The sequence below is a fragment of the Ambystoma mexicanum genome, chromosome 7p (genome assembly GCF_040938575.1).
Source record: "Ambystoma mexicanum isolate Mex_15411 chromosome 7p, UKY_AmexF1_1, whole genome shotgun sequence".
NCBI lineage: Eukaryota > Metazoa > Chordata > Amphibia > Caudata > Ambystomatidae > Ambystoma > Ambystoma mexicanum.
The window spans coordinates 643,752,651-643,774,755 of record NC_090939.1 but is presented as its reverse complement, the minus strand read 5'-3'; the positions used below and the strand labels follow the sequence as shown (position 1 = coordinate 643,774,755).

General features: G+C 44.7%; 1 protein-coding gene across 1 annotated transcript in view; it reads right to left on the bottom strand.

Annotated features, from left to right (window-relative positions):
* The window catches only part of LOC138526213 (ATP-binding cassette sub-family C member 5-like), a 2,857,657-nt gene that overhangs the window by 895,872 nt on the left and 1,939,680 nt on the right, over positions 1-22,105 (bottom strand). The window contains exon 17 of the mRNA XM_069636680.1: positions 19,762-19,946. Within this exon, the coding sequence (XP_069492781.1) occupies positions 19,762-19,946 (185 nt within the window). The remainder of the gene's footprint in view (positions 1-19,761; positions 19,947-22,105) is intronic.

The following is a 22,105-nucleotide window of genomic DNA, read 5'->3' as shown; positions in this document are numbered from 1 at the left end:
GGAGTTGATGAACACATGGTCAATCCTGAACCCGTACCTATAATTCCCGAACAAAGAATTCTAGGTCTGGTCGTCGCGCAATCCATTGAAGATGTTGAAGCAAAAGTCAAACAACTCGTAACTCCGGCAGATTTACAGAACTGGCCACTTAAAGGAGAAAGCTTCACGGTGAATAAGAACCTACTGTACTTCCAAGGACGACTATATCTACCTTGTGCAGAGTTACAAAAACAGGTAATCTCTTGTTATCATGATTCCTTAATGGAAGGGCATCCCGGTATTGCCAAAACCTCCGAGAAAATCAAAAGACACTTCTGGTGGCCGTCTTGGAGGAAGGACATTAGGGACTTTGTAATTTCCTGTGGTGTGTGCGCCCAAAATAAGAGTCTGAAGGAAAGACCAGCAGGCCTCTTACATCCATTAGACATTCCACCATGTCCCTGGCATACCCTCTCCATGGATTTTATCACTGACTTACCTCCGTGCTCCGGATATAAAACAATTTTAGTGGTTGTGGATCTATTCTCCAAGATGGCTCACTTCATCCCACTGAAAGGTCTTCCATCAGCTTCAGTTCTGGCCCGAGAATTCCTCGAAAACATCGTTCGGTTGCACGGCTTCCCCTCAGTGTTGGTCTCTGATAGAGGAAGTCAGTTTATCTCCCACTTTTGGCGAAATTGCTGTCGACTAGCTCAAATTGACGTAAGGCTTTCAACCAGCCACCACCCCCAGACCGACGGACAGACCGAGAGGACTAACCAAACTCTGGAACAGTATTTACGCTGCATGCTGCAGCAGTCAGAAGGCACTTGGAAGGACATTCTTTGGATCGCCGAGTACGCTTATAATAATTCAATCCATTCTGGAACCGGAAAGACCCCTTTTTTCCTCTTATATGGAATCCATCCTCGAACCTCCAACCTTGATCCACCCCAGGATCTCGGAACGCCCGCCGTAGACCATCTACATTCTGCTATCACTCAAGCCTTTAAGGAAGCCACTACTCATCTTCAACGGGCTAAGGAGCAATACAAAAAAGGAGCAGACCAACATCGAAAAGAGGCCCCCCAATATCTAGTGGGAGACCAAGTCTGGTTGTCCACTAAACATTTACCATTAAAAGGACCACGCACCTTCAACCCGAAATACCTGGGACCCTATCCTATCACAGCAATAATAAATTCAGTGGCAGTTAAATTGGGCCTACCTTCCCACATGAAGATACATCCAGTTTTCCATGTATCCCTCCTAAAACCTATGCAACCTGAGACCCGACTGACCAGATCTCCAGAACCTATTCAAGTTAATGGAGAACTTGAATACGAAGTTAAAAATATCCTGGACTCCAAGATTTCCAACTCGAAGCTATACTATCTGATAGACTGGAAAGGTTACGGTCCCCAGGAAAGCTCTTGGGAACCTTCAGAACATGTCCACGCACCTCGGCTGATCAAAAGGTTTCATCGAACTTTCCCCAACAAACCAAAACCCCCGGAGAAGACAAGCTTGGGAGGGGCCTTGAGGGGGGGTGCTGTCATGATCACTACTTCCAAGAATGCAGGACCGGCCCAACATCCTTGGAAGCAGGCTCATAACCTTCATTCCGGGCACCAGCCGGCCCCTATTGGGACCTTTTGGACCTTGTACTGGCGCAGGTGGCGCCAGGCTCATAAAGATCATCGGTCCCGGCACTGGAAGCGTCAGGCTCATAAGATGTGTAAAAGTGCTTGGGTGGACCTACCTACAGGAGACCATGCTGCATACTCACCAACAAGATGACGTCCACATCCTCTTCTGACAGGGACTACTTTCTTACCTGGGTGGGGCAGGCTCCACTCCTTGGATCAGGAACACTGGGACTCTTCTGGAAACTGGAACTCTTTCCTTACCTAGGCGAGGCAGTGGAAGAAGACGCCTAAGCACTCCTGCACACTATTTAAACCACGCCCGATTGATGCAACGTGCTTCGCGTTATTCTGCATCAGCAGCAGGACGCTCACCGAGTCAGCTCCAGTCTTCCAGTGAAAACTCCAGCTCCAGCACCTGTGGGAACAAACTCTTACCTTCCTGGGATCCTGTCTTCAGCCGCACCTGCCAGCACAAAAAAACAACAGGTTAGCAAAAGCCAACTTAAAGCCAAAAGCCAGCATTTTTACTAACCCGATCCATCGGCATCTTCCAATCCTCACGCCGCATTCCTTGGCAGTCCATCGATCCCTGTAAAGGCAAAGAACATTGATCTGTCATTTTGCATATTTTGATCTGCTTACCTGTGCGACGCACGCTCCGGATTCCAACAAGCGCTGCATACCCGCACCTGCAAATAAAGAAAGACAGTAAGGAGCGCTTTTAAAACCATCAGCCGCCATTCTACTTACGTGCCTTCACGCGTGCCATCTTCCTACTTACGCGCTTGCACAAACTTTGGCGTCCATGAACCAACGCCTACCGCATCCAAAACCTGCAAGAGAAAAAGAGACATTAAAGAGTGCATTTAAAACCATCAGCAGCTATTCAACTTACGTGCCTTCACACGCGCCATCCACCTACTTACGCGCTTGCACGTACTTTGGCGTCCATTAAACAACGCCTACCGCATCCAAAGCCTGTAAAAGAAAAGGACTTCATTAAAGGTGTTCAGATACATATAAGGAACCGATCGTGCAGTTAACGACGGCCTCACGCTCAAAGTTGTCCTCTGCAAGTAAGAGGTTTACAATATCACCAGTGGAGTAACTGGTACCCGCGCCCCTGCACCGGTCGCAGGATGGAGAGCCCAGCATTCACCTACTTAAGGTGAGGACACCTATCCTTTGGGCCTCAAGGAAAGAGAGAGTGAGGAAGAGAAGTCCGTCCAACCACCGTTCATTAACCCCTTGTTCTTCTGCCTGCAGACACCTCACTCTTCAAGTCAGGCATACCGTGAGAAGAGGTCCAGCCCAGGGAACCAGCCGAGTCCTGCGCTTTACAATTGAAGACACGGTAACAACCCAGTCAAGATCTGCACCTCCGTGGGAATCAGGTGAGCGTTACAACCCTCTCCCTTATAGTGCCGTTCAGCATCTCAAATATTTTTTCAAAAAATCGCAGCACTAGAGGACAGCTCGTTTCTACATGCATGAAGTCTGCCGGTGTGGTTGCACACCGAATGCACTAATCTACAGTATCCGGGAAGAATCTATGCAACATCGCAGGGGTATAGTAAAACTGATGTAAGTATTTTTAATGAACCATCTTAAATCGACTGTTAAAAGCTATCTTTCTCAGTTGGGCAGCAGTATCTCCATACCTCCTCAGAGACAGTGCCCCCTAGAGAGATCTCCCATTTCCTCCAAGAGGACTGTGCCCAACTCACATGGGTGCCCTGTATTGTGCTGTAGAGGTTGGACAAAATTGTACTGGTATCTACCCGCTCTATTATCTCATTCAATATAGGGGCCACTCCCGGCTCTTTGGGGAAGGTAGAAAACAGACCTTTCAGTGATTCTCTCAATCTAAAATATAGAAACAGATCTAGACCTGTGACAGCCCCCTTGCTCCGCAGCCCACAACAGTTAGAAACTATCCCTCCGGAAAGAGGTCCCAAAAACAAGAGATCCCCAGTCGTTTCATGCAGCTTATGAATCCCGGTTCACTGGTCAAGGGTAGACCTGTGACATGTATAGTCGGAAGCTTTGGAGAATAGACCACCTCTCCCTTCACTTTCTTCTCAATGCGGACCCATGATCTACAGGTCAAAGCCACCATGTTTCCTACTTTGGGTGATCTGTCTGGGCCCGTTAATAAGACAGCTTGCAGGAGAAATGGCGCTGCAATAGCCCTTTCCACCTCCACATGCCTTATATCTGTACTTCCCCAAACCAATAAACCACAAATCCTGCTTGAGCTGCTTCATATTATGCCTTGAAATCAGGTAATGCCAATCCCCCCATGTCTTATGGCGCAATCAGTTTCTCCCAAGACACATGTGCCAGTTTGCACACCCAAATAAATCACAAAACCCCAGATTGCACCTCATGGAAATACAACCTTGGAACCATCAGGGGTACATTGAGAAATACATAAAGGAACCGTGACAATAAGACCATTTTAACTGGTGAGATCCTCCCATTGAGGTTGAGAGGTAGCCCCATCCATCTTCCAACCACTACCTGAGTATGTTCTAACAGCTTTTCATAGTTCCGTTTAGATAGCTCTTCTGGGGACCGCGCAATGTCTATCCCTAAATACTGAGTATAGCTCTCGTGCCGTTGAAACCCATATCCATCGTTAAATTGCCCTGTACACTCAGTGAACGGGAAGAGTACTGACTTTGTGACATTAGTTTTCAACCCAAAGAAATCTCCAGAGTTTAGTATTTCCACCATGATTGGTCCCAGATTATTCTGCGGGTCATTGACATACATGACCATACCATCAGCATAAAGGGAAACTACCACTCTGTGGACTTCATTACGAGGTTACCGGCAACCTCAGCTTACTGTTTCCGCGGCCTGACACCCCAGTGCTACCGGGATATCACAGGCTGCGGAGGAACAGTAATTTCCCATTCTCGCACTGTTAGTAAAAGTGCTTCAGTGAAAAGCCGGGGCCTGCCAGTAACATTGTTATCCGAGTCAGGTTCTAACACTGAACTGAAGTCTCCTGCCCATATAATCACCCCGGCCAAGCTCCTTTCCAGCTGTTGAGTTATCCACTCTAGGGTTTCCACTGAATCTTGATTGGGCCATAGTAATTAATTAAAGTAATTGCCTGGCCATGTGCAGATCCTAGTACAAAAAATGCCCGCCCCTCCAGGTCTTTAATCGCCTCAGTCACGCGGAACCCCTCAGAGCCCTGCAACAGTATGCAGACCTCCCTGGAGAATGAAGAATAAGAAGACAAGTAGTGGAGGCAACCCCATCTCTGCCAAAATCATGCTTCCACTGATGGGGTACAGTGTGTCTACTGGAGAAACGCCACGTCAATCTGGTGGCATTTCAGATACAACGTTACTGGCACCTTTATTTCCGGAACGGCTCACTTGTATTGAGGCCCTGTATCTGTATAGCTGTATCCCTCTGTGGACATGCATGCCTCTAATAAATTTGGCCAGGGCAAATGGTAGAGGTGCCAGAGGATACCCCAGTCGTGCACCTCTCCCTAGCGGTATGTGCGAGGGAGAGGTGCACTTTTACTCTAACGTTCGAGGTGGGCACGGTGTATAGCAAGGAAACCATGGAGATGAATCTATCCACCATCCCCATCTTATGCAATATTGTTAAAAGGAATGGCCATTCACCCAAATCAAAGGATTTTTCAGCATTCAATAGTGCTGCCACAATTGATTCTTCCTTTCGAACCATCGACATTATCCCAAAGATCCTTCGCAGCCCATAAGAGGCGGAAGGCGCCAGGATGAATCCCGACTGATTTGGCTTCACACGTCTGTGCATTACAGGCACTAATCTTGTTGCTAATAATTTAGCTAGGATTGTGTTGTCCAAGTTAATAAGGGAGATAGGGCGATAGGAAGAACATTAATTTGCTGTCTTCGCAGGTTTTAATAAAATAGCGACCTCCGCCTCACTCATAGACTCCGGTAATTGGCCTGTTGAACCACCTCTAAAAGGTGTTGAGACAGTTTTAACGCAACATTTTTATTTTTTTATTTATTTAATGTGTTACAGCCAAAAAATGTACTTTTCACATATATAAATCAACATTTTACAAACAGCATAAATACATTTCATCATATCTAAAACTAAAACATACTTTGTGTTAAATGGCTTTCCCACCAATCCTCGGTTCCATTCTTTCCCCTGCCCTCAATGAGTTGCCAATTTCAAAGTTCTTGAAAATCTCAGGGCTTCTATTGACAGGGCAGTTTCGTGACCCGAAGATAGTCTATGTCAGAAATGTTCTGTGTTCAGCCACTCTTTACAGTGTACAAAGCGGGCAAAATAACTCGTCATCAAGTTTCTCACCACCAAACATTCCATAAAGAGATGACACAGGGTCTGTTTTTGGGGGCACCCACATGTTGGACAAGAGATATTTAGTTATTTTTGTTTAAGTCTGCTGGTTATTATTTCTCCCGTCAGCAAAAAGTGAAGACGGAATCTGAGCAATGTATCTCAAGCACTTACATCAGGGAACTTTGCTAGGTAGGTCAGGAGAATTCCTTTAGGTTTATCTAGGAAAGAGTGACTACTGTGAAGCTTTAACCCACAAAACTCATCTATGGTCTTAACCCAGTCAGACTCCATAATGGCAATCTTCATCCTGGCAGGATCCTCCATTAGATCTTGGATTGTTTTTGAGGTGCCTGCCAATATGCCCCTAATGATCTTTGTCAAATTCTTCAAATAGTTATTCGGGTGGTTAAGCTCGTCCTTGGATACCTCTTCAAACAAGGTGTTTTCAAAAGGATATTTAATACTTCGATATAGTTGCAAAGGTCTCCAATGAACATGGGCTTTTAATGAATTCAAGCCCAGTTCATATCAGAGAGCATCCATTGGGAGCGATGGTGTGAGATTTAACACCCTTTTCCACATTCTGCCTTCCATCCGTCCCCAGTTCAATCCCCAGGCCTGAAGCTCAATATCCATGCTGTATAACAACGACAGTATCACTTTACCCTTGTAATACTTAATCAGGGGTATATAAGAGCTCTTAATCATTTTCATTTGTGATAATGCTTGATTGACTTTTGCTTCTAGACGTTCTTCCATCCATTTATTATTTGGGCTGGCCGAGATACGGAAGCCAAGGTAGATGCAATCCCTGCTCAATGGTACTTTCTGCATGTGAACCAAACCAGCTACAATGACCCTTTTTAAAAATCTGACCAGAACATTTAATTATCAGGGTTTTCCCAGGGTTAATAAGTAATGAGTTGCCCTCAGCATAGGAGCATATGGCCGACAACAATTGCTGTATTCCTCTGGGGGTGAAATCCATCAAAATGATGTTGTCGTATGCCAACCAGGATATTATTTCCTCACCAATTTTGGTACTTGCTAAAGCATGCTTCATCAGGAACCTGTTCAGATCCGCCAATTAAAGGTTGAAAAGAAAGGGTGCTAGAATGAACCCTGTCTTACGCCTCTTTCTGTAGTAATCATGGTAGATACATCTTTATAAAACTCGTCCATGAAGCTACCAGGCCCCAGAGCCTCCGCAGAATACAGCACCTTGATTGCCAACAAGATTTATTTTATCGTTATGGGGAGACACTATCTCCTCATCATTATACTAGTAGAGAGCCACCCAATCGAGGTAGCTATGTACCACTGGTTGTGAAGTCTGAGTTAGTGAGGAATATAGGCGAGTATAAAATGCTCAGAATTCCACAACAATATCTCCATCTGCATATTTCAGTTCCCCTTGTTCATTTCTAACAGACAGGATATGTGCCCTCAGCACGTCGTTTCTTGCGACTCTCTCAAGTGACCTGCTAAGTCTCTCTCCCTCCCTATATTGTCAAACAGCCACCTTCCCCAACATAAACTTCACCTCTCTCCGGGCTGATCTATAAACTCATCCAGTTCCTCCCTGATCTCCTTCTGTCTGGTGGGTATATTTATAGATGCAGTATCCACTTGCATATAAAGTTGTGTCTCTCTTTTTGTTAATTCCCTACAAATCTGCTTGAATATCCCAAATTCCTTTGAGATGCACTCCCCTGAAATCACACACTTAAAAGTCTCCCATAACACTGGATATGAAACGAGAGAGCCCACATTTTCCTCAAAAAATGTATCTATGGCACATGCAATCCCAGTGTGGAATACCTCATCAGACAGCCCCTCACTTGTAAACATGCAGGGTGGTGTCCTGCCCATCCGCCTCGGTATCTACTGAGTCAATACCACTGGTGCATGATCTACGTTCCAGTATTGTGGCCTCGATCTCCCAACCCACAATTGTGTCCAAAACGAAAAAGTAGTCCAATCAGGATGCCAATTGATGGAACGTGGAGTGAAATGCTTGTGCCTGGCTCTCCAACTGTCATTGAGCTCCCAGGCCAAGCTCAGATCCTGCAATTCACAAGTCACTTTCTGCAGTGATCCATGAACCCCCCAGTCCTATCCGAGTCAGGTTCTAACACTGCATTGATGTCTCCTGCCATATAATCACCCCAGCTGAGCTCCTTGCCAGTTGTTCAGTTATCCACTCTAGTGTTTCCACTGAGTCTTAATTGGGGCCATAGTAATTAATTAAAGTAATTGCCTGGCCATGTGCAGATCCTAGTACAAACAATGCCCGCCCATCTAGGTTTTTAATCCCCTCAGTCACATGGAACCCCACAGAGCTCTGCAAAAGTATGTAGACTCCCTGGAGCATGAAGAATAAGAGGATAAGTAGTGGTGAAAACCCCATTTCTGCCCAACTCATGCTTTCCCCGATGGGGTCAAGTGTGTCTCCTGGTGAAACGCCACGTAAATATGGTGGCGTTTCAGATACAATCACATCTTGAAGAACTTAGAAAGGAAATTCAAACCCCTAACATTCCCTGTCATACATTAGAGTGCCTTAGTCATACTGCTGTGACTCATTCACAATCCTTCCCCAATGTGAAGTTGGTGCTTCTGCCCAGCCACGTTAAACAGGAAAGAGCAGTCAGGGACTGAGGGAGAGTGATCCCCTGAACCACTATCCTTCCCCAACACCCATCCAAACCTGAACCACCCCCTCACCAGCAACCCCAATTAGCGAGAAGCCACCACCCCCCAAAACATAACCAGTCATATTCTTCCGCGTGAGGGCTGCACTAGCACCCAACTGCCGCAGCAACCCAACATTAATTTGCACCCCACTTCTCACCAGTAAGTATATGTAGCACAATAACTATCATCAGCTAACAGCCTTCGTTCCTACTTCACGGGCAATTACCCCCCTGTTCATTATTCCCTCGCCTTCTCAGCACTCTTGGCAAGGACTCAAGAAAAGCATTGGCCTTGTGTGGGGTTTAAAAAAACAACACTCGCCCCTCATGTTCCAACCTGAGTTTGGTGGGGAACAGCATGACATACCTCATGCCCCTCTCCCTGAGTCTCTTCTTCACATCAATATAAGTACTTCTGGATGCTTGCACTTTATCCGAGAAGTAGCAAAAGAGTCGGATAGGGTCACCTTTATATAGTAATGACCCTTTTTCTCTGGATTTCCGTAGTTCATGATATCTATCTTGGTAATTCAACATACGCAGTGTTATTGGCCTAGCTGGAGCACAAGGTATTGATTTTCTCCCGCCCGCCTGGGACTTGGTGAACCCTTTCTACAATGAACACTGCAGAGAAATTCTTGCTGTCGAGGATCTCACACAGGATAGCTTTGACCATGGGATCCATGTCTCGCTGGTCTGCTGCTTCAGGTACCCCAACTATCCTCAAATTGTTCCAGCGTGATTGCAATTCAAGGTCTTTGTGTTTATTGGCCAGTTCTTTAAGAGCCCTCTGGACTTGGAAAAGTTCCAACCTCACCCAGCCTCTCCCCATGTTTATATAGTCCCACTTGCATGTTATCTACTTTACATGTCAAGGTGACCGTCTTCCCTCCCAGCAATTGTATACTTGCTGACAACGGACTGAACATGGCTTTAATGTCGCTGAATGCTCCATTGGGGTCCAAAGTGGAGGACTGAGAGGCCATGACTGGGGACTCTTCTATTACTGCATGGTGCTTCGCCTGGGCGGAAGCCTCAAACTGCAATTTTGATTGCTGCTTCCCAGTATTCTGTGACTTAGACATGGTATTTATCTGCTATCTCCTACCTCCACACCACACTTCCATCCCGTACCGGGTCCGTCGCCAAACTGCAAGGTGAAATAACACTGTCTGTATCCGCCTCAACCACACATCTGTCGCCACAAGCAAGAGCCCCCTCACAGTCGCTACTTTCCTTTACAGATTGACTGGAAATTGCCTGTAGGAGATGTACATTACAGCTACAACCATAGTTAGTCTTCAAAATGATTTGCAGTATCCCGTGGAGGACGCAGTTGACACCTCTCCAAGCCACTTGATGGTGGAGGGAACCACAGCATTTCCTCCCAACCTCTGTGTCTCCAAGTGGTCTGGCTCTATCCCAGGCTGTCCAATTAAGATACCACCTCAAGCAGTACGTGCAGCCAAGCCAGGCGCGGTGCATTTAGATGGAGTAATTCATCATATCCGGGTCTCACTTCCTACTCACACCAGTTCAGTGCTACCCCCTGCAGAGAAGATCCCCCCTTGGAATGCACCTATATGGTTTGTGCATGTGCGCTGTAATTCAAGGAGTAACCCACTTGTAAGAACCGCAGTCCAGGCCCTATAAATTAGGCTACTGTTCTAGGTTGGACACTATCAGGGGCAGAGCAGCTCCCTCTACTATATCTTCCTCTGTGCACTCAGTGAGTGGGCATATGCAGAGTCTTGCTCCCCCTCTCTTTATCCTGGTATAGTCGCTGCCTCCTCTGTGCTCTCACCTTTATGCCACCTCTGCAGCCCGATGGGTCAGCAACCTCTCAATAAGCCACGGAGTAGTGAGCCACAGATATGGTGAACTCTGGATCCAGGTCTGCCCTGGATCAGTCCAAATATCTTGCCTTAAGGAAATCAAAGGCAGAGCTGCCAAGTTTAGGTGTGCAGCGCCATCCTGCATCCTCCTTCCAGCTCACAACAACACTCACTGTATATATGGCACTGTTACTGCCGACACATATTCCGGGCTCCCCAGGGGGTCCAGTAAGTTGGATCACCATGTCAGAATGCGGCTCACTGCACCACCGTCATAGCACCCCTACCGTCCTGCTATGCGGGGCTAGCACTGGTCTCCCAGGGTTGAGACCGGGATCTGGCCAGCTGTCAGCAATCTCATCAGCGGTCTCCGAGTCAGTTGCAATTTATCCGCCGTGCTCTCAGAAAGCAAAAAACCGTTCCTCTGGTGCGGTCTGCACCACTCACTAGCACACAATCCGTTATCCGAGGCTGCCCACGCGCCTCTCAAGAAATTGACTGCACAGCGATTCCTAGTGTCACGCAGTCGGTCCTGCACTTGTGGTGCAGCTCCTCAGATATTTTGCCCAGCTGGCCTCACTCACTTCATCAGCGATATCTTTCTTCTTTGCCCTTCTTTGCCTCTGATCACCAATGCAGCTATTCGGCATATCATGTAGAGCTACTGAGGAAAGCTCCTATCAGGCACACTTGCCTATGGGCTCCGAACGAGGCCCCATGCAGGCCACCACGCTCCTCGTTCATCTCGCCAGGCCATGCACCATCAGCAGATCACTTCTCCAAACTCCTTTGGTGTGTAACACCAGATCTCCAAACTTCAACTGGTGGTGCTCCCAGCAGTTATGTAGCTGATGTACCATGAATCAGTACAGTGACTAGCCAGAATCCATCAGTATGCTTTACAGAGTGCCTGAGGTGCACAGGATCTCAAGGGCCTGTGGGCATCTTTGCTTTGCTCGCTTGCACCACACAGCGCTGTCCAACTTTAAGTGCTAGGCAGAGTAGGGATCATATTTTAAGGTCTTTAAGGGTGTAGAATTACGAGTCTAACACATTGGTGGCATGTTTGTTGGCAAAGATTTTTTACTATCAAATAAAAGAAAAGGAAAAACCTGTCTTGCACTATTTCTATGAGGGGTTGCCCTATCGCAACAAAAACAGGAATGACACGGTCAGGATGTCTTGTGACATGAAGTGTCCACTGCCCTGTGTCCAAACCTATTTCCGTCCCTTACACTAAACTAACTAAGGAAAACTGGGTGTATTCTTGATCCAAAAGAAGACTTCTCTTGTTCTGGATAAAGTGTTCAGCTCTTGATAAGGATATGCAATGACTGGTTCTGTAAACGCAACTTCCAAATATCAAGGGGGGACACCTCTTCCCTTGCTCTTTTCTTCAGTTCACAAATGTAACATTAACTCTGGTTCATTCTCCTGCCAGAGTTAACAGTAAACCTTCTTATCACAAGAATACTTTCCTTGTACCAGGTGAGAAAGACCCTTCCCCTTGTTTCTTTCTCCAACTCAAGACTTGTAGCATCAAGTCTGGTACATTATCCTTCCAGGTTTAACTGTAGATTGATTAAGTGTCTCTTTCTTTAGCAATGGGTCCTCAACCCCTTTGTTCAGCTTCTTGTAACTTTTGTTCTTTTCTTACATGAATCCCAGAACCCTTGCATCAGTGATATGGGCGAGTGAGATGCAGGCTTTCTTGGCTTCTGAGCTTTACACCTTTTTTCACAAAGACAAGGTTGTTCTGAGAGCCCACTCTGCCTTTTTATCAAAGGCAGTGTCTTATTTCCATTTTAACTATGTTACTCTTCCAATGTTCGTATCAGATCCTCAACCCACACAGACACTGTACCTTGTTGCCTGGAATTCAAAAGAGCCCTTAAATTCTGTTTGCTTAGAACTAAGGATTTCAGGAAATCGGACGCCCTCTTTTTCTTGGGTCAAATTCCTGTTACACAAGCATCTAAGGTAACCATTGCTAGATACTTGGTGTTTAACATTTCTCATTGCTATAACCTAAAGAAGCTTCCGCCTCCAAAGGAATTATACACTCACGCAGTGGTGGCTAAGGCTGCCTCTATAGTCTACCAATTCAAGGTCCAATGGATGAAACTAGCAAGGATGCAACATGGCCAACACCATCAGCCTTCTGCAAACATTATTGTCTTGACACCAGCTCCACGGCTGATGCTAGTTTCGGGCAGGCAGTTCTTCTAAACCATTTTTCCAGTTACAAGACAGACCCCTCCCTTGGGGTTTTTATTTACTGAAATCTCCCATTGAAGCCTGTTCTAAGGGCGCTGTGGTGTGCTGTAACTTTGTTACCCATACATTCTGCAGGGAAAGCTGAGAGGGCCACGTCAGCAGGACTGTATGCCACTCTATGCACTCAAAAAAGAGCCAATAAGAAGCCTACTGCGAAGCCCACACCGAAGGTGCTGTTGTACGCAGTAACTTTGTTGCTCTGATAGTCTGTGGTAGAAGCTGTGATGGGCAACGCCAGCATGCCTATATGGTCTGTTTTGCACAGTCAAATGCATAGATACTAAGCCTGCAGTGACCCCCACGCTGAGGGCATTGTTGTGCACTGTAACTTTGTCACCGTGATATTCTATGGTGGAAGCTGGGAGGGGCCACAATAGCATGCCCATACGCCGCTTTGCACACTCAAAAGCACTAACCTCAAGCCTGTGGTGAAGCCCAGGCTATGGGTGCTGTCTTGTTCAATTTGGTGCTTCTTGGCACATCTCATCCATTTCTTGGCATTCACCTTTTGGACCAACATGAACTGTATGGGACAAGGAACACAATCTTTATTTAGAGTTTCTTCTGGCCAAATGGTAGTGTGAGTTGCTTCACGGCTTGCACTATTGACACCACACACAAGAATATAGGCTTCTCGCATTTTATAACTTTGTCTATATTTGATTGTTTTATTTAACCTTGAAGGCAAGTCTAGCAGCAGCATGCCTAATGGTTTATTGCCAAATGTATAAAACTGCTGCCCAGCGTTTGGTGAGTAAGACTGGAGTATGGAGAGGCCAACTGTGTGCCCACTAGGACCCTGGAAAGTTGCTTTGAGAGTCTTCTGAAATTATTTGGAAACATGAAGTCTCCCAATCTTCAAGACAATTCTGACAATAAGGGGGTGTCTGCCACTTGGTGACATTAGCTGGGGTCTCTTGGAAAGGATTTACCACATATGAATGAGTCTGAGGAAACTGAAGTGCTATTCCTTTCTGTTTAATCGACAGCCACCTCCCTCCACCTCCCACACTTGAAATAGCTTAGTACATGTGGGGATTGGGACCTTTCTTCTGAAACTTTAGTTGGGGAAAATTGATTACTATGCCTGGATGAGAGGGGGATGATGGACTAAGGCAGCCCTCAAGCTGTCGGACGCCCCTCACCACAGACCAGAACAGGTAATTTGGTGGAGTACCAAAATGTATTTGCAGTAACAGTCAGCAAAATAGTTTGTTTTCTTATTATATAAGATATGATCTGTGTGTTTTATCTTTTTATTGTTTTATTACTGAGTTATCATTGAGTTAATTGATATATGAAATGTAGATAGCAACCTTTGATTGTGTAGTAGACCTGGAATGTTGTTATTTATTTTGCACTAAATTATTGTTCTGCGATTACTCAAAATTAATTTACCTAAAATAGTAATTGCACTTTAGCCCCTCTACACATTCTACTTACAATAGCAAAATATTTACACAACATTTCTCGAACACTCTTCTTTAAAATCGATTGGGGCTTGAAAGTTTGGTACAGTAAGATGTCAAAAAGAAAAGCAAATACAAGCCTCTCTCCATGTACCTCAACTAAAAAGAAATGAAAAGGCTTATGAAACCTGTTGAGAAAGCGAACAAATTGAAAAGTAAAATTGAGAGCTTGTTAAATTTTCTTAAAGGACCTGTGATTGGGATGATGGTGACAGGGTATCATCCAAAAAAACGGCTAGTGCCAATTGCGTACAAGTTGATCCACTGGTATAATAGAACTTGATGAGGAGTGTACTTGACCTGCAGCCTTAAAAGGCAACATTTCTGTGGCTAAAACCAAAAATAGTGCATGCACCAAGAAACGCAGAGGCGAGAATACTAATGATGTTTCCTTATCGAAGTACCTAGAGCTAGAGAACAGGAGGGAGGTAGGAATGTTAATATCCTAGTGGAGCTCTGTTTTGGCAAGAACACTGACCGTAGGCCCCATAGAGATAATAGTGAGGTGGAGAATGAGCAAGTGGGGGGAGGGGGATAACAACTATTGACCCACTAAGAAAGACTGCAAATAGATTTGCCATGTTGAGTAGCATGGAAGAAGCTTCAATAGATGCAGCATCCAACTTGCCCACTAATAGTGAGCTTGTCTGTGAGAATGTTCCCACGGAATTTGATAACACTATATTATAACAAACCTATAGCTCCAGAAACATAACACAATAGATCACCTCCACTACAGCAATAATTCTGAAAGCTGCAGTTACCAATGGGAATTGTTGTAAATGCGAGAGCATCCTGACAGAAATTAATACATAAAAAAATGGTGTTGAAGCTCAGTGAAGAACTGGAAGTTATAAGAAAAGAAATTCTCTCATGCAAACAAGCCGATATCAGTAGGGCCATTGAAGCCACTAAAACGATATTATGACATGCGAACACGCCGGCAAATGATGGCTGTTGTAGGAGAAAGGTACAGTCTCATGAAGACCTATTCTCAAAAACCTCTACGTATGTACATAAGACGGCATGACAAGCTATTGAGAGCAATAGTGCATAAGCCTAAAAAATGCAGCATCCCGAGTTGGGATGAACGCTTCTGCAAACCATTAAAATACTATTTCACCTGTGAGACACCCTTTTGTCCATAGTGTTCATGGCCCACAGCTAGAGCGACACTTTATTAATTATGATAAGGGAAAAAGAAAAATGTTTATGTGCAAAGTGCCAAAGCTGGCTTAAAGGGACTAGGGAAGAAACTAGCTCACTAACAAATAAATGCATTTATTGGATTAGTGACATCATGGGTTGCGTTTCAGTTGCACAGGAGGACATTGTGCAGTGTGTATGTAAACCATCACTTGCCCCCAAAGGTTCTACGATCGAGTTAAGACTATACTCCATCAAAAGCCCAGAATTAATTAATAATAAAACAAGATGTACAAGGGGCAGGGAGGTTAAAAGTAAAGCTAATACCCCTGTGGGATGTAGCAGGAGACCGCCTTTACATCTTGGCCAAGTAACCACCGTACAGCACAAACTCGGAAGGGTCAATGTGTCATCAAGTAGAGAAGCGGGCTTGGAAGCTGTTCACTGGCTAAAAGGGGACCTAACATCACTCAGGTCGTTAGACGAAGGCACAGAAAAGACACCAAATAAGCCTGCACTAATAAAAAATACTATTGTTGAATATTGGAGGTTTGGAGAAAAATATTATAAATGATGACTGGTGCAAACGTATAGGGTCTCACCATATAATATCCCTACAAGAAACCCGGTCGTAACCCAACACATACCTCGAAGGTTATGCTTCGTATCAATAATAATAATAATAATCTTGTGTGCACTATACCCGACCTAAACACAAATTCCTCTAAAAGAATACACAAGTATGGGGCAGAAACAGCAAGCACTCTTTATAACCTAGAGCTGAGGGCCTGTAAAGGAAGGATGGGCAATGACTAACATGCCAAGCCGACATGTGCAATTGGAAACAAACATACACATACAGATTACATTCCAGTGGACATCAGAGCAGGCATTGTTTAAGAGTGTTTGAAATACTCTACCGTAATGAGAGCAATCATTGCCTACTCAGCACACATATAGCCTGCAAGCATTGGATGTCTATGAAAAATGGGTCAAGTGATTTGGTAGCCAAGACTAATACTTTTTTAATGATTTCAGGGAATGCTAGACACACGTGCTGAGATTGATGCCAGTAGCACACTTCTACATCTATATAATGGGATTTTAGATCTCTTAGACCAACTCCTGATCTGCGACAGGCTAGACAATAAAGAGTTCCCTATATGAGGAAATTGCAAAGCATGTGAGTTCCTTTGTGACAAAACCAAGGAAAGTAGTGAAATCAGGAAAAATACTCTCCTCAATCTGATACAACAAAGAGTGCAGAGAAAAAATGCATGAATTGTTAACTGGGGAGAAAAATACAGAGGCTATGTCCAAAAAGAATATGTGTAAGCTCAGGTACGAATATAAAGCATTGATTGGGAAGAAAAAGGAAGAATACACAAAAGATAAATGTAACAGTAGCTAAGGACAGTGTATCATTCTGGAGGCGGAGGCTAATCATTTTGGAGAACACAAATGGTAGGAATGTGGAACATTGAAATATTAGTGAGGTCATTTCTCTGAGGTTTACACCGAGTCAAGGCAATTCTATGTCGTGGAATCTGAGATTGGTCATGCTATACCCACAGTCAATTGACAAATTTTACATTTCAGCATTGAAGAAGTCAGAACTGAGACCCAATATAATTCCCATTGAGCAGACATAGATGTCTGATCCCCATCTCTTTGCTGTCCCTTTAATTCTGTAACAGACTTTTCCAAACCACGGCAGAAATTGTCCCGCTGTTTAAAAAAGGAAATAGAGAAGATCTGGCAATCTACAGGCTGGTCTCTCTCTATTGGAAGGTGCAAGAAAATCTTTGCAAAAGTTGTACTGTCTTTAATGCGGCGGGCTGGGTAATCGATCAGAATATTATAACTCATTTGCAGGTTGGGTTCCAGCAGGGCGAGAGTACCATTGACCAGAGCCTTTGGTTATTTCTCTTCTTACAGACATTTCTCATCTTAAGGAAAATTAACCTATATGCAGTTTTTATTGATCTAAAAATTGCTTTTGGTGGGATTCCTAGAACTAAACTATGGGATTTTCTTATAGAGGTCAGATTTCCCATCGGCCTCTTAAAAGCAATTAAATTCCTCTACTGTAATAACAGGGCCTTTGTACGCTGGAACCTAGGCAGTGACACAATGGCCCTCATTACGACCCTGGCGGAAAGGGGTTTACGCCGGCGTAAACCATGGCGCCCCTTTCCGCCTGAGTACGAGTTCCCTTAGCGCCATGGTGATTTTAACGCCTGCTTTTAGCAGGCGTTAAAATCCATGGCGCTAAGGGACCTTGTTGTTAATTACGCCACCGTAATTTACGGTGGCGTAATTAACGCCTTCCCCACTCCCATTATACCCTATGGGGCAAAAATGGGAATGGGGAAGGGTAAATGGGGATTGGGGACTTACCGCCATGGCGGAGTTGGCAGCTTAGCGCCATGGACCATGGTGCAAATAGCACCATGGTTCTCCGCCAAGGTCGTAATGAGGGCCAATCTGTCCTATCAAGAAAGAGAAAGGTGTGAGACAGCAAAAAGTACCCGTACCCCGCACGATTTCTGTAGACCGACATAACACTCTCCTCACTTGTTAAAAATAAATGATTCTATAGGTCCCTGTTGTGAGTCACCTACGAAAGTCAATGGTCCTCTAAGTCCCTGCACCAAGTCGCTTATCGTTTGATGTGCCTTGCACTCTGAAGTTGACTGCACTGAGAATGGGTGCATATGGCTGGCTTGCATACCCCGGAGCAGATGTAGAGGGGAGGTGACAGTTGGCATGCTGCTGTATAATGGGACCTTCTGCGCACTCTCCCCACCTGTCGCCTCACCCTGGCATGGGGCAGTGCGTTGCAGTTATCACTGAAGCAGTGCGTTCTAGGGCCTTGAAACATGGTTTTCTGGGTCCCATAGGGACCTTTGAGTTTTGTTTCTGGCGTCAAGACGCTTAAAATTAGTTTCGTTGAGTCCATTTATGAGCCCATTCATGTTTTGTCCATTGCGGTGCAAATATCTCAGAAACGGTGCACCCTAGGGCTTTGAAATACGATTCACCTTAGAGTTTTGCTTCTCGCATCCAGATGCTTGTAATGAGCTCTACCCGGTCGTTCTACGATCACTGTGATGTTTATCCACTTCCAGGCAACCGTCACATGTGTGCAGGGGCTGAAATCCAGGGAACAGGTTGGGTTGTCCACATGTAAATTAGCCAGTGCTGTCCGGAGAGTCCTAACAGGTAACTGCAACATGTGGTACAGATTGGGGAACAGTGGGGAATTGTATGAGGAACGAACAAACACACAAAGCACAAACCTACACACAATTTGTGACTTTGATATATATAGATAGTTCGATTAGTAGAAATGCTCGCCCCGTTACACACAGATGCTCCAAAGCTAGGCCAGATAAGATTCTGCGTCTGCTTTTTTGCAGATGACGCAATCTTATTATACCTAACCCCAATGGTTTTAATGGTTCTTTGATGAAGGTTGCAATAAGTATGGGCTGGTGATTAATGCTGGAAAAACATTTGTTTTCCACCCCAGAATTTACAAAGCCCCAAAGTTGTATCTGGCAATGGATGCTCCTAATATTGATCTGGTAGCACGCTATGATTATGTGGGGCTGAGATTCATGGATAACTGCTGCTGGACAGAGCATATACAGAAAGTATGTTTAAAACTGGAGAGAAGCGCCAAAGTAATCTGCAAATTTGTTGTTGACCGTGATAAGGGAGCTTTATCCCCTGCTCTTACCATCGATAATCTGCAGGCAGAAGCTGGAGCATTGTATCGCTCCAAGCTGTGGGGCCATATGAAGCCTATTAAGCCAGCAATTGAGAATGCATTCTTTAAGAAAGCATTACATTTGTCCAAGAATACCCCGAACTCTGTGTTACACTTTGAGTTAAACCAAAAACATAAAAATGATGAAATTATTCTGAACCCAATTTTGTATTGGATTTCTTTATGGGCCTCACAGTACCTTAACACCACCTTTTGCTCTCCTGTTTTCACTTTGCTGTGCAAACTGAGTAAATGCTGCCTGCCATGTATGCACAGCAAAAAGCAGGTGGACTCTGTAGGGATCCACAGCATTTGCACCGGCATGAAAATCAATGAAAACGCAAGTGCTGGAGTATTTGTATGGTGGAGAGGAAGAGAGGCAGTGGAAATGTAAGTCGCGTTCTGCCCCTCAGCTCCAGCACACAAATTGAAGAAAATGAGCTGTAATGGGAATCAACAGCGTAAAAGCCTTATGCAGGGTTTTATGCTGTTGAGTCCCATTATGTGGGGCTCAAAAGGAGCCCGACAGTGTAATCGTTTTTTCTTAACATACATCTCCATTTCAGTTATTTATGAAGTGTGTATTTACTTAATAGTTGCACTCACCCCATCACCCTGTTTTATCCAGTAACTAAGCCACCAGTTACTGAAGGCAATGCTTCCTGTGTTCAATATGAAAACCAGAGCATTTAGGATGAGTATAAGGATGCCGCCAGATGCCATGACATATGTTCCATACACTGACCAAGGCACAGCACCGCCACCTTTTTCTTCAGCGTTCATGAGCTGACCTGTGAAAAATATAATGAAAAACAATTAATGACAAACATTTCACAGAAATGTGAGTTTATTTTACACACCACTAGTTCTAGGTGAGCTTTCTTTGTAAAAACAAATTGCAAACAACACACAATTGGCACAATTTATTCCTACTTCTAAGTACTGTTTTAAATACTTTACAGGTCACAGGAAAGAAAACTGCAACCTAAAAGGTGACTAACCAAGTCTTGGCTGCGTAGGGAACAATCACAAGCATCAAAACATAAAGGGGATATTCAATAAGGGGCTGAGTGCAAAACAGCCATGAATGCAAGGAGTATGTTATTTACACCATATTTTTACAATGTATTTAAAGGAAGAGTGGGGGCACAAAACAGATTTAGCATTTCCACCATGTATTCCTCCTTCAAATGACTCCTGGTAGTTCCTTTTTCAAGTCCCATAACTGTAGATAAAGGTGCTAGATACAGGAGTAATGGAGTTAGGCCTGCCTCAACGCCTTTATTTATGGCCCAGGGCATTTTTGTGTTTTTTATCAATGGCGAGAATAGGGCAGGTAACAGATTTAGGTTTCTGCCTTCCTTTTCACACCCACCTCCAAGAACCACTTTCTTTTTCCACCACCATCGTATTCTTATGCTGGTATAAAACAAATGGACTCCTACACCAGAAAAAAGCAGACGGATTTCATAGTAATCCATGCCTGTCATTTGTAAATGGCAGATGCCGTTTACTCAAATTGCCCTCCGAAGTGCAAAAGCGAGGCATAAAGGTAATTTATTTCACCATTATTTTAAACATTATGAAAACTGGCCAGAGGGGACATGTTTTCACTTAAGTGCAAACTTAACAGGCCCCCTCCATGCAGAATTTACACAAACATTAAAAATGAACTCCAAGGCATTTTTGCCTGTTTTTCCACTGTTTTTTAAAACTGTGAATATTGCATGCAGGGGACCCAAGAGCACGTAAGTGTGAAAGTTGGAAGAGCCTTCATGCAGTTTGCCGTTTTAACAAATTGGCCCCGAGATGCATAATTTCATTACAATTGGAAATTGCACGGAGGGGACAATTGATTTGTTCTTAAGAGAAAAGGGTCCCTGCTGTGCAATTTTTGACTTTTCCACCGCGTAGTGGAACAGTGTAGAGTAATAAAACACAGGCAAAATCGCCTTCAGTATTAACTATACATTATGTTGGTGGAAAAGAGTAAATGCCTCCATCAGTTGACAATTGCAGGAGACATTTATAATGCATTTCTAGGGTAGCCACCTGCTTTTTTTACCAGGTGCTAATTTCAGACGGAATCCACAGCACAAATTCTCAAACTCAAGCTAGCGGTAAGGCAGCTGCATTTATCTTGCAGAGTGGGAAATGTAGTTGAGTTGAGAGCAGATAAGTGAGTACATCAAGAGTTTAGTGGCCCAGAAAGAAAGAAAAGGACTAGCACGACGAAGGTTGTAGACGTGGAAATGGGCAGACAGGGCAGTATTGCTGATATGGAGTGAGAAGCAAAGAGAGGGATCAAAGACTACACCAAGATGGCAAGCTCCGGAAGAAAAAGGAAAGAACAATGGGGGAAATCATAGACTTGAAGGGGGGGGTGGGATGAGAAGGAGAAGCAGAAGGTAGTAAAGGACTTCTGTTTTTGATGGTTTAAGATGGAGAAAACGGGAGGCCAACCAAGTCTTGATTGCAGAAAGAAAAGATGATACAGAAGAAATAAGAGCAGGAGTGAAAGAATAAAACAAAAAGATTTCTATCATCAGCATAGAAATTATAAGAAAGGTTAAACGGGCTGATACAGGCAGAGAGAGGAATAGTATAGAGGGAGCAAAGGAACAAGTTACTTACCTGTAACTGTTGTTCTCCAGCATGGGTCTGGCATGGATTCACATGCTCATGAATATTCCCCGTCGTCAGGCTGGGAATACTCGGTAAAGAAAAAATCAGTATAAGTTTCGTTTCTGATCTGTCTTTCTTAGTAGTAACCAATCACTGGTCTCTGGGTCATCCTGCCCCCAGCCAATGACTGCCCTCTCCCTAAGCCCCGCCCCTGGCAGCCATCCTCAGATTTGGTAGCACGTAAAGTGGCAGTATGATCAAGTGAAGAGCCGCAGAGGGGTAGGAGGGAGGTTTCGCATGTGAATCCATGCCAGACCCATGCTGG